At 35.4% G+C, this 12,154-nt stretch overlaps 1 protein-coding gene across 10 annotated transcripts in view; it reads left to right on the top strand.

Annotated features, from left to right (window-relative positions):
• The window catches only part of LRRFIP2 (LRR binding FLII interacting protein 2), a 100,494-nt gene that overhangs the window by 31,501 nt on the left and 56,839 nt on the right, over positions 1-12,154 (top strand). Inside the window, exons 5-10 of one of the 10 annotated variants that reach the window (XM_054552359.2) lie at positions 3,277-3,345; positions 6,142-6,183; positions 8,245-8,310; positions 10,169-10,243; positions 11,533-11,583; positions 11,665-11,709. The exons of the other annotated variants lie outside the window; for them this stretch is intronic. Of the exons in view, the coding sequence (XP_054408334.1) occupies positions 3,277-3,345; positions 6,142-6,183; positions 8,245-8,310; positions 10,169-10,243; positions 11,533-11,583; positions 11,665-11,709 (348 nt within the window). The remainder of the gene's footprint in view (positions 1-3,276; positions 3,346-6,141; positions 6,184-8,244; positions 8,311-10,168; positions 10,244-11,532; positions 11,584-11,664; positions 11,710-12,154) is intronic. 10 annotated transcript variants of the gene reach the window in all.

A 12,154-nucleotide genomic window follows, 5' to 3' on the forward strand; every position in this document is an offset into this window, starting at 1 on the left:
TCTAGCTTTCAGATTTTTCCTACTTTCATATCTTAAAAAATGACAATTTATTAAATGCAAAATAGCTTTGGGGCTTGGATGATTAATTGTAATTTTATTATGTGGAAAATTTGAACAACTGATTTGAAAAGTTCCCTGAATATGTATAGGAATTATCATGCTGTGACATTTTGATTAACATTTTATAGAAAGCCCCAGGTTGTTTTTTGCATGGATTGTTATAAGTCAGGAGGAAGAAGTTGCTCCTTAAAAACCCTCGTATTATGCCAAGACCCTAATTTCTCTCTTAAAAAAGTATGCTTTACACCTTAAAGCAGCTCTTTTATTTTGCACATTGATAATGCTGTATGTATACTTTCTTTTTTTCCATTTTATTTTATTTAAATTTTTTTTTATTTTAATAACTTTTAGGGTACAATTGCATTTTGGTTACAATGCTGTATGTATACTTCCATGTAGTTTTCTTAATCAGTAAAATGATCTTTCATGTTAAAGTCTCTATTTGTTAGTTTTCCCTGACTGTAATTTTCTTTCTACCTTGTATAAATGGTAAAAATAGACTCTAATAAACTGAGTGTGCTCTGGCATACTAGTTATTGACATGTTTATATTCACAAATATAAACTCCAGGCTGGCTATTTTTCTTGGTGAATGTTCTCCAGGCTGGTTATTTTTCTTGGTGAATGTAATGTACTGTCTTTTTAGAGTAAGTTACTAAGCTGGTTACTAAATCAGGAATATTTTAGTTATAAAACTTTAGATTTTTAAGAATATTGGCCAGGCGCGGTGGCTCACGCTTGTAATCCCAGCACGTTGGGAGGCCAAGGCTGGTGGATCACCTGAGGTCGGGAGTTCAAGACCAGCCTGGCTAACATGGCGAAACCTGTTTCTACTGAAAATAAAAAATTAGCCAGGTGTGGTGGCGCATGCCTGTAATCCCAGTTACTTGGGAGGCTGAAGCAGGAGAATTGCTTGAACCTGGAAGGCGGAGGTTGCAGTGAGCCAAGATCGTGCCATTGCACTCCAGCCTAGGCAACAAGAGCGAAACTCCATCTAAAAAAAAAAAAAAAAAAAAGATATTAACAGATCTTTACAGAAATCTAAGATAATTGGCAGCTTATAAATGATTTAACAGCAGAAAAATTTTAATAGTGAATTCATCATACTTCTCCCTGGAGATATAGTACTTTGTTTTCTTCTCTTTAAATATTTTGAAAAGGCCCGGAGCAGTGGCTCACGTCTGTAATCCCAGCACTTTGGGACACTGAGGCGGGCAGATCACCTGAGGTTCAGAATTCCAGACCAACCTGGCCAACATGCAAAAACCCCCATCTCTACTAAAAATACAAAAATTAGCCGGGTGTAGTGGCTCACGCCTGTAATCCCAGCTACTTGGGGGGCTGAGGCACGAGAATCAGTTGAATCCGTGGGCGGAGGTTGCAGTGAGCTGAGATCGTGCCACCGCACTCCAGCCTGGGTGACAGAGTGAGACTCTGTCTCAAAATAAAAATTAAAATAAATATTTTGTAAAGAATCATACAGGGAGTCAGTCAATAAAAGCTTTAAAGTTGAATCTCAAAGGCTGCGAAAATAATCCTCTTCCTGTATTTATGGCTTTTTCCTTTGCTTTTCATTATAATGTTCGTAGTGTGTATTTTCACACAGTTGTTATTAAGCTGGTTATTTGTAAATTTGTATGTGACCTTAGGAAATTTGATTATTGTTTAACTTAAAGGTAGAACCAGCAAAATGTGAACATTTGGGGGCCTTTAAAACAAATCTGCAAACAAAAAAAAGGAATCTGCAGTTAAACTGATAATAACTATATACCCAGAATGTATATAAAGTAATCAGGTTGATTTTATTTTTATGGCATTTGTATCATTAAACAAATTTAAGATATAACTCCAGTATTTAATTTCATTATGTTAATTTTGAATATTTGTTACTATGGGATAGAATAAAACTCCCAGTATTTAAAAAGTCAATGTATAAATGTAAAAATTAATAAAAGTTTTACATCCTAGAGGAGATTCTAGTACATTACTCTCTGTGAGTGTACATCTAACACAGTTTAAATGTTTAGACTTCCCTGGAAACAAGTCTGAAAACTCACTACTAATTTCATTTAAAAGAAATATAATTGAGATAAAACTTTTTCTGTTTTACCCAAGTAATATTGAGAGTTCTAAGTTTTCATCAAATTATTTGCTTTTAAAATAATTTCTCCATTAAGCTGAATTGTTAGACAACTTTTGTCCTCTGTAGAAATAAACGTGATGGCCTAAAACACTGACCTAAATTTCCTTGTGGTTTGCTATATAATTTTGGAGTTATGCATTTCTCAGCCAGTTATTAGCCAGTGTACTAAGAGGTCTAATACTTTTTGAACGTAGTATTTGATGTGTGAACATTAGCAGTACCTGAATGTGAGGTGGATATATTTATGGTCTTATGCTGCATTCTTAGGACTTTAGGTTTCTCCTTTTGTCCAATTAACTTTCATATACTATGTTTTTGAAAGGTGGCTTACCAGAAGCTATATGGGCTGGAAATGTTGGTGTCGGTGCTATAGACATTATGTATAAAAATAAAAACAGCAAAGGTAGTTCAAGACTGTGAATGGTAGGATTGGGGGAGGGAAGATTAAATCAAAGTTAGAAATTTAGAATTGAAACAATCTGTGTCTATTAGTTTTGTATAATGATTGGATTATTAATAGTGCAGAACATTAGTAGCTGCTTGGTCATTGCTTTATACATTGAAATACAAGAAGATAGTAAGGTAGAGATCCAAAATTAGAAAATGAAGTGATCTTGGCCAGGCACAGTGGCTCACGCCTTTCATCCCAGCACTTTGGGAGGCTGATGCAGCAGAATCACCCAGGAGTTTGAGATCAGCCTGGGCAAAGTAGTGAGACCTTGTCTCTACTAAAAATAAATAAATACAAATAAAATAAATTAGCTGGGTGTGGTGCTGCATGCCTGTGTTCTCAGCCAGTTGAGAGGCTGAGGTGGGAGCTGTCCAGGAAGTCGAGGCTGCGGTGAGCGTTGATTGTGCCACAGCATAAAAATGAAGAAAAAGTGATCTTGATTGAATCAGAGCAGTAGGGATACATTGCCTTTTCTCATTGGTGGAGATTTTTACTGTTGCATGTATTTAGTTACTATTTATATACCAGTAGCATTGGTATAATTTTAATGAATTTAATTTTTAAAATATACTTACAATTTTGTGTTTTATCATTTACTATTACACTGTTTAATTCCATTGAAGAACCCATCGAAGGATATAACTGGGACACTTTGGAGCAGAGCCAGTACACCCAAAAGGAAAGACACCATGGTGTGTAGCCCAGGAAAATGTGTGGTATTACTGTTACGCATTCACTTTTGACTTTCAGCGTCCTGGATATTTGAGTAATAGGTACATTCTAATAGAGATTGACACTTGCTGAACTTTGTTCACTGTATGTACTTTCTTTCTAGTTTGTTTCCTAATGAAAACTTTCAGGCAAGTTTGACAGTTAAAATTTCTTTAAAATATTACAATAGCAAATTTTGGATTTTTTTTAACTTTTGAAGTTAAAAAAAAATTTCTTTTTTCTCTATGGTTATAGCATCAAAAATTTGGAAATGAGCCCTTACTATTTTCACTTTTACCTCCTTTGATGTCTTTTTTTTACAACAATATAAAGGTCAACTTTTACTTATTGGGGTGACTTTTTTTGTTTGCCCATTGTTCTAGTAGCAATTGGTATGCCCAAATTATGGATTTTCCTACCAGATAGAGTCAACATTTTTTGTTAAACCAGCTGAATTCTACATTATATTTTGGAAAAGGAAAATTGAAACAGGTTAATTCCAATTTGGCTTGTTAAATCCTATGCCTGTAGAAAATGCCACTGGTGCTACAGAGTGGATGATAAGAGGAAAGACAGCTACTCTTTTCCATGAACTTACCTGATTTGGAGGATGGAATAGCTTATCTGCTAGAATGTGTGACTTGAGTAATATGTTTTGGTCATGGAGGTTTTTTTTTTTTTTTTTTTTTTAAAGGGTTAGATTTTTTTTTAATTTAGAAATTTCTATAGAGAAGCAACTTTATTTTTGGGGAAGTGTCACTCCATGGTAAGTGACATTTTACTACTACACAGTTTAACAAATGCATACTATTACTCATTTTAGAAAATTTTGTAAGAAGATTTTGTTACACATGCAATAATAATATTTTTTATTGTGTTTTCTGTTAGTTTCAGGATAATGTAAGAAAAGCATGCGGTACAGATATTTTGCTCCAATAAAATTGGTATTTATTACAATAACATTTTCAATGAATTTATACCAGTGGTAAAATGGTACCACTTAGTCTGATACTTATGGAATTTATTTTTTGAGGTTTCTGCAATGTTTTTTGTAAATGACCATTTCATTAGGCATGAATGGAAGGGCTTTATTCTGACTGAACTATTATTTTAATGTCTTATTAGAACTAGATTATATACTTTGATTTTCTAGTCCATCGCCTTAACCACTCGGCCACGACTACAGACGATATATACTTTGATTTTCTAATATATTTTAAGCTTTTTAAAAATTGTGATCTCTACAACAAGAAATACATTTTACACCATAAGTCAGTATACACATGAAGATTCATGCATGTGGATTTGTATATATGTAAAAGTATAGAAAATACATTATTGAAACTAAAGTTTCACAAAATAATATTTGCACTTACTTTGCACAACACCCTCTAATATTTTCTCTTCTAGTTTAGTTTTTAAAATGCTGGTTGAGGGCAGGGTACAGTGGCCTCTGCCTGTAATCCCAGCCCTTTGGAAGGCTGAGGTAGGAGGATTGCTTGAGCCCAGGAGTTCAAGACTAACCTGGGCAACATAGCAAGACTCCATCTCCTAAAATTAAAAAAAAAAATTATGTAGGTATGGTGGCATGTGCCTGTAGTTCTGTAGTTCCAGGTACTTGGGAGCCTGAAGTGGGAGGATCACTTGAACCCAGGAGTTCGATGTTGCAGTGAACTATGATCAAGCCACTGTACTCCAACCTGGGCAAAAGAGTGAAACCCTGTCTCAAAAAAAGCTGGTTGAACCTACTAAGTTGATTTTATGAATTACTGATGAATTGCAACCTATCCTTATGAAAACGTTACTTTAGTTGGGTTTTTGAATAGTATTCCTTAAAATTTTTAATGAATATAAGAGTTGGAAAAGAAAGATATTTTTATCAAACAATTAGTATTTAAACTACCTGAGGAACTTGTTCATTGCTTTTATTTGTTTTATATATGACTTTCTGGGTAGATAGCTTAAAAATATAAACTAGAATGCTTAAGAAACGATGTGTAAAAACCATAAATCTATGTAGTTACTATTTAGTTTTTTTTTCCTGGATTTGAAATGTGGTATTACACATATTATCTTACTTTTTAAAAGGATCCTACATGAAATGTGGGTGTTCTGGTCTTATGAATTTTGTATATTTTTCTTTGATTTATATTCAGTGTCACACCTGTATGTATACTGTGCAGTTCACACGTTGACCAGATTTCTCAAAATGAGAAATCGGCATTTTCTTGAGGAAGGACGTTTTTAGGTGTTTTTTCACAACAGATCCAAGGGAATGTTCCCCATCTTGGTGCTGCAATTGTTCTTTTGTAAGCTTGACCATGCTTGTTATGTGAGCTTGCCTCATTGCCTGTTCATCCTTTGCTTTTGCCATTTTTCAAACAATAGGAAATGATGTTAAAAGTGATAATAATTTTCTTAAAAAGCATTTTTGACTTTAGAATGCTTAATTCTTGCATTTAAAGGCTCCCTTAGGATGTTTTGTGCTATAGTGTACTGAGATTGAATCATATCACTATTACTGATTATGAATTTTGTTATTTAAAAGAAAAATAAACATACAGTTTTGAATATACATACAGTTTAGCAATACTTTATACTAGGAAAAAGTAGGAGGAAGAATATTTTTTAATTCAACTGGATTAGCTTTCATGTTTAATAATTTTTTATTTTAAAATAGTGCTGGATTTTTTTAATAACCTCAAATATTACTTCTTCTCTTCTTTATATTTCTGAATTTGGAAACAAACCAACTTTCATGTTTTGCTGAAACCCAGTATGATATGTTCAAGGATAGATCATCAAGACTTTCATCATTAGTATGTAGCGCATGACTTTGTGTTATATGTGGAGTTTTACTTTATAAACATCTGTTGATGCTAATTATAGAATATGACTAACTTTCATGGCTTTGTTATGAACTTTTGGGGAAAATGTGTGACTAACAAAGCAAAAAGCTAATGTTTTGTGATTGTGGCATGAATAGTAATTTTTTTCTTTAGGATTTCAGAATTAGACACAAGTTATTCTTATCTATTGAGGACTAGGATTGGTAGTAATATCTTTTTTTTTTTTTTTTTAAATTTTAGAGATGGGGTCCCTCTCTGTCAACCAGGCTGGAGTGCAGTGGTGCAATCATAGCTTACTGACTGCAACCTTGAACTCCTGGATTCAAAGGATCCTCCCACCTCAGCCTTCTGAGTAGCGAGTACTATAAACATATGCCACCATGCCCAGCTAATTGTTTTATTTTTTTTGTAGAGATGGGGTTTTGCTATGCTGTCCAGGCTGGTCTCGAGCTTTTGGTCTCAAGTGATCCTCCCACCTTGGCCTCCCAAAGTGATGGGATTACATGTGTGAGCCATCATGCCCAGCTGGTAGTAATATATCTTTTCTTAAAATGATGAGCCACCCACCTAACGTATACTCATTGTCATTCTAACACTGTTAGAAACATGTCTTCATGTTGAGCACAAGCCCAAACTGTGTTTTATGTCATATCACAAAGCTAGCAGGTGTGAAGTCGCTAGATAAAAACATCCAGTAGTGTTAGAGGACACCTAAGACGTCAGTTATGTCCAAACATTTTGGTTTGATTTAGTTAGTTTTTTATGGTATGTCATTAACCAAGGAATTTAAGTTATAGCTTGTTTTTCTTGGGTTAATATTTTGTCAGTCGGTTGCCTGAGTTTCTAAATTACATAGACATCTCTTAAAATGTTCAGAGTAATATATAAAAAGATGCATATTCAAAAAAAAAGAAAAATGAGTTTTTAATCATTGATTGAGGATACAGCTATATATATGTGAGATGGTTTACCTAGAGCAGTCTGTTGCCTTTGGCTCTTGATAGGTAGGGCACTTCTAGCCACACTCTCTTATTTCAGGCAAGTAGTATGTACCTAGATTAGATTTCTTATCTACCAATTTACCTATTTAGTAGTATTGCTGGCCTTAATTTCCCCATATGTACTTGGCTCTGTACTCCTAGGAAAAGTTAGGTATTGAGACAATCCTGTCTTCAAGGGACCCTTTTATGGTACGCTGGGCAATCCATACCATGTTGGTTGTTTTCCTCCTGAGCATTACATACTGTGGATTCACTAATTTGGGTTAAGAGTACTGTCTGGGACAGTTTAATGTCATGTTCTTTGTTCTCTCAGTCCTGTTTTAATTGTTCCAAAAGATTGCTTTTTGACCTTTAGGTAAAGAAGACTATAGAAGGAAGTGAATTATCTTGTTACCTATACCCTTAGCCAGGAGTGGTGTCTCATGCCTGTAATCCCAGCATTTTGGGAGGTTGAGGCAGGAGGATCACTTGAGGCCAAGAGTTCAAGACCATCCTGGACAACATTGCAAGACATTGTCTCTACCTGTTCCCCCAACCCCAAATTAGCTGGGTGTAGTGGTACATGTCTGTGGTCCTACCTACTCAGGAGACTGTGGCAGGAGTCCAGGAGTTCTAGGCTGCAGTGAGCCATGATTGTGCCACTATACCCCAGTCTGGGTGACAGAGCAAGACCCTGTTCCTATTGAAAAAGAAAAAAAAGAAGTCAGAGGGACTCAAGTGTGGTGTGAAGGTCTCCACAAATACCCTGCCTGGCTCTTAGTTCTAATCAAGTTTTCTTTAGCTGGCCAGACACACAGATGCTTGGCACAGAGGGAGGTGAGGGAGGAATGCAGATGTGTAGAGAGGCCAGGCAGACTAGCTAGTAAAGTGCAGTGAATTGTTTACTAACCTTTGGGAAATAAATTGCATGTAAACTATTGTGTATCTCATATAGACCTTTGTGTATATAATTTGAAGATGAATTTTATTAAATTATTTTCATAACTTCGCTATGCAGTCATTGAAGTTAACTTGAAATATTTACTTCCAGAATCATTCTTACACTCACTCTCATGGAATGAAGAAGAGGTCTTCTGGTTCTCATAAAGACCTACTGGTTAGTTCTGTTGTCTCTCATATCACAATTCACGAAGTACTGTTAGGAACTTAAGGTTTATGATTGCTTTGGTGTGCTACTAGGACATTATTGAAACTTGATAATCTGCTGAAACATGATTTATCAGAAATTTAAAAATAATTTTGTTTTCATTTGCAAGTTTTAGTATTAAGTTAACATATGCAAACCCCAGCAGCCAGAGTTAGTACTATATCACAAGAAGCTCATTAACAAGTATTTTCATTTATGAATTGTCCTTTGGAATATACCTCAAGAACAGGTTAAGTAAGATTCTCATCCTTATTTTAGGAATTTGAATTGATTTAGTTGTGGTATTATGGGTCGTAACTAAACTCACAAATAGGTTTCATTCTAAAAGTTTGTGTTTTGGGAACTTGGAATGCATTTTCTAGTTTCTTCAATAAATATGTAATGGCAAAGTTTCCATACTAGCTTGCTGAAAACTCTTTAACCTATAATGTAATTAAACTGCAGAATTAATATACTCTTTATTCTAGTCACTTTGTGAAACAACACTTCTTTTTTCTTTTTCTTTTTCTTTCTTTTTTTTTTTTTTTTTTGAGATGGAGTCTCGCTCTGTCTCCCAGGCTGGAGTGCATGGCGCGATCTTGGCTCACTGCAACCTCCACCTCCCAGGTTCAAGCGATTCTCCTGCCTCAGCCTCCCAAGTAGCTGGGATTACAGGCATACGCCACTCTTCCTGGCTAATTTTTGTATTTTTGTAGAGACGGGGTTTTGCCATGTTGGCCAGGTGGTCTGCCCGCCTCAGCCTCCTGAAGTTCTGGGATTACAGGCATGAGCCACAGTGCCTGGCCGCTAAACAAATTTCTGTGAGGAAAATAATGTCTCCGGAATGCCCACTTGGCACATTGGGAACACCAATTTCCTGTTAGGCTGCAACAGTACTGGCAAAGGAAGTGCAGTCCCAACTCTTTGCTAATTCAGGGTTCCCATGGGTTGGATGGGGAGAGGGTTGGAAGGCTTTGGTTGGTAGAAGGGAGGAGAGAAGGGAGAATGTAATGGGGAGAAAATTAATGAGAGGCCCTGGAAGGTAGGGTCTTGGGATCTCTGGGGAGAGGTGAGCCTTAGTGCCTAGTTGAGGGTGTGAGTGGGGAGTGAGGAGTGGTGTGGGAAGGCAGGGCTAGGGGTGGTAGGGATGGGGTGGGAGTAGGGATGTCCTCAACTCCACTGTCAACACTGATGGAGTCTTTAAGTCAGAGATTGCCTAAATTTGCTTAACCTTGGGTAAAAAAGATGGCTAGAGAAGTTGGGAAGGGAATTTTATAGATGGTTTTCTCTCCCTCAATTAGCTATAATGTATACTATTGTTTATTTTATACATTGTATAAATGAACCTGCCGTAAGTGTTTTAGATCAAACCGTATTTATCGTACTGTCTCTTTCGTTTTGGTAATTTAATTTGTCAGTTTATTTTGACAAGTAATGGGACTAGGAAATGTTTGGAACCAAATACATAGCCCTTTAATAACTTCTGTGGCTTTGCAAGATGGATTGTAAAACTGGTAATTATTCAGTTGTCCAGGAGTGTTGAAGGACCTTCTTAAGTATGGCATGAGAATAAATTGTTTTCATTCCATTTTGTCTGAGGGTTTATTGTCTTGTTTTTAAATTTAAAAATTTAGTAATGTCTTTGTTTTAGGGGCTTGAAATAATTGTCACTTTGACTTAATGTGATATGATGATTTAAAAATATTTTGGAGAAGAAGGGATTTGGCAATATCATATTTTGCCTTTTTGTGTTCAGTTTTGCCTTTGTGTGTTGTTAGGTTATTAACATTTAGCCTAAGAAAAATGTGTTTAATTTTGCTTTTTGCAGAGTGGCCTCTACTTTGACCAGAGAAACTATAGCAGTCTTAGACATAGCAAACCCACCTCTGCCTACTACACTCGGGTTTGTCTAAACTTTTTTGGCTTTATGTGTTTGATTCACTTTTAACATATTTCTAATCTCCCCATTTTGCATTTTGACTAGCTGTAACTAATCTGTAAATGGCTACATATATACTAGTTTTTGGTAACTGAATTTATATAGTCTGTGGGAGTCTCTTTAAACAACGGGAACTGTTGAATCATCATGTTAATCGGTACCATTAAAAACATTTTAAAATAAAGATGTTTAAATGTACAAAAAAAGTTCAAGGAATAATACAGTGCACATCACATACCTATCATTTAGATTATATAATTCATTATATTTCCTTTATCACATAATTATCTATTTGTCCCTCTAACCATCAATTCATCTTAGTTTTTGATACATTTCAAAATAAGTTGTAAGCATCCATATACTTCAGAGTGGGTACCCTTTTAAAAAAGCTTACATATTAAAAAAGCTTACATATAAAAATGTAAACACGTGGCATGAGAAGAATGTAATTATTTAATGTTAGAATCTCTTGTTTTTTTAAAGGCATTTGACACACCATACATTTAAGACACATTAAATGTATGGCACACAGTACATTTAAAATAATTTTGTCTAAAAAACCTGCACACACAACTTAAGTACTCTTATTTTTCATCTCTGATTGGGTTTGGTGAAAAAGAACTTGAAAAGTATGTCCTCAGATGACATCAGGAAAAGCAAGATTTAATTCCTTTAAAAACATGCTGTGTCTTTTTAGTGCATGGATTCATTGACTAGTACAGTTTATCTAATTCAACTAAGGCACTTTGTCCATGGCTTGTTTTGAATAACAGGTTTTCTAATCTATTTGGAAAAGAGTGTTTGTAGAGATAACTTGGAGCTTATTTATCTGGTTCTCCAAAAATCAGTCTAAGCCAATTAGGAGTTGGTCATAAAATCACTGAAAATATCATAAGAACTGGGTGAGTGGGATGTGGCCACTGTTTGCCACACTCCTGGTACCATGGCCCTCTTTCCCTCAGTGTTTTCTTAACAATAATGCTCGAAGACCAATGGGACATAAACATATTTATAATTTATAGAAAACTGCTCCAACTGTTTCTTTCTTATCCCTTACAATTAATATTCAAAACAATTTCTAATGACTTAAGTTTTTCTTATTTCTTGTGTTTCTTAACTACTTTAAGCACTCAGGAATTGCTAATTAATTATGGAGTATAAAATCATAAACTTAAGTCCTCTGCATTCATGATGGTGAGACCAATTCATCTTTGTTTTTGCTTTTGCTTATTTATTTTGTTTTTGTCTCTTAGCAGTCTTCTTCCCTGTACAGTGACCCTCTGGCAACATATAAGAGTGACAGGGTTAGTACTTTCTGAGGAATGTTCTGCCTTTAGAGCTACCAGTTGCTTTTTTTTGGGTTTAATAATACACTTTTTTCTTAGGCTTCTCCTACTGCAAATTCTGGTCTACTGAGAAGTGCCAGTCTGGTTTGTATTTTCCTCTTCCAGTGTGTGCACTGCTGGTGGGGTCAATGTCATGGTGCTAACTCTATGGCTTGACAGCTTGTCTCCAAAATAGTTAAGGACACATGATTTTAATGTCATGTATACTGCAGAATGTGCTGCCTGTGCTTAAAATATACAACTTTAGGGTATTAAAAATGAGCATATTCCTTTCACAGAGGGCTGTTGGTAGCCCTTGCTTAGAATCAGTTTTTTTTTATCTAGAGAAGATAGATTTGCTTGAGTCCTACCACACTCACATACTTTTGTGAGATGGCTGCTTATGGGAAGGATATTGTTTTTCTTTGGGACAGTTATGATCTTGGCCTCTGATACTAGGATCTAATAAAGCAAGCTGACTAGAAAAGTAAAAGCAGTAGCTCTGTGTAATGTGTGAGCTGTGAATTTGTTGCTTTCAAGCTGTTGTGTT

Source organism: Pongo abelii, chromosome 2 (genome assembly GCF_028885655.2).
Source record: "Pongo abelii isolate AG06213 chromosome 2, NHGRI_mPonAbe1-v2.0_pri, whole genome shotgun sequence".
Lineage (NCBI taxonomy): Eukaryota > Metazoa > Chordata > Mammalia > Primates > Hominidae > Pongo > Pongo abelii.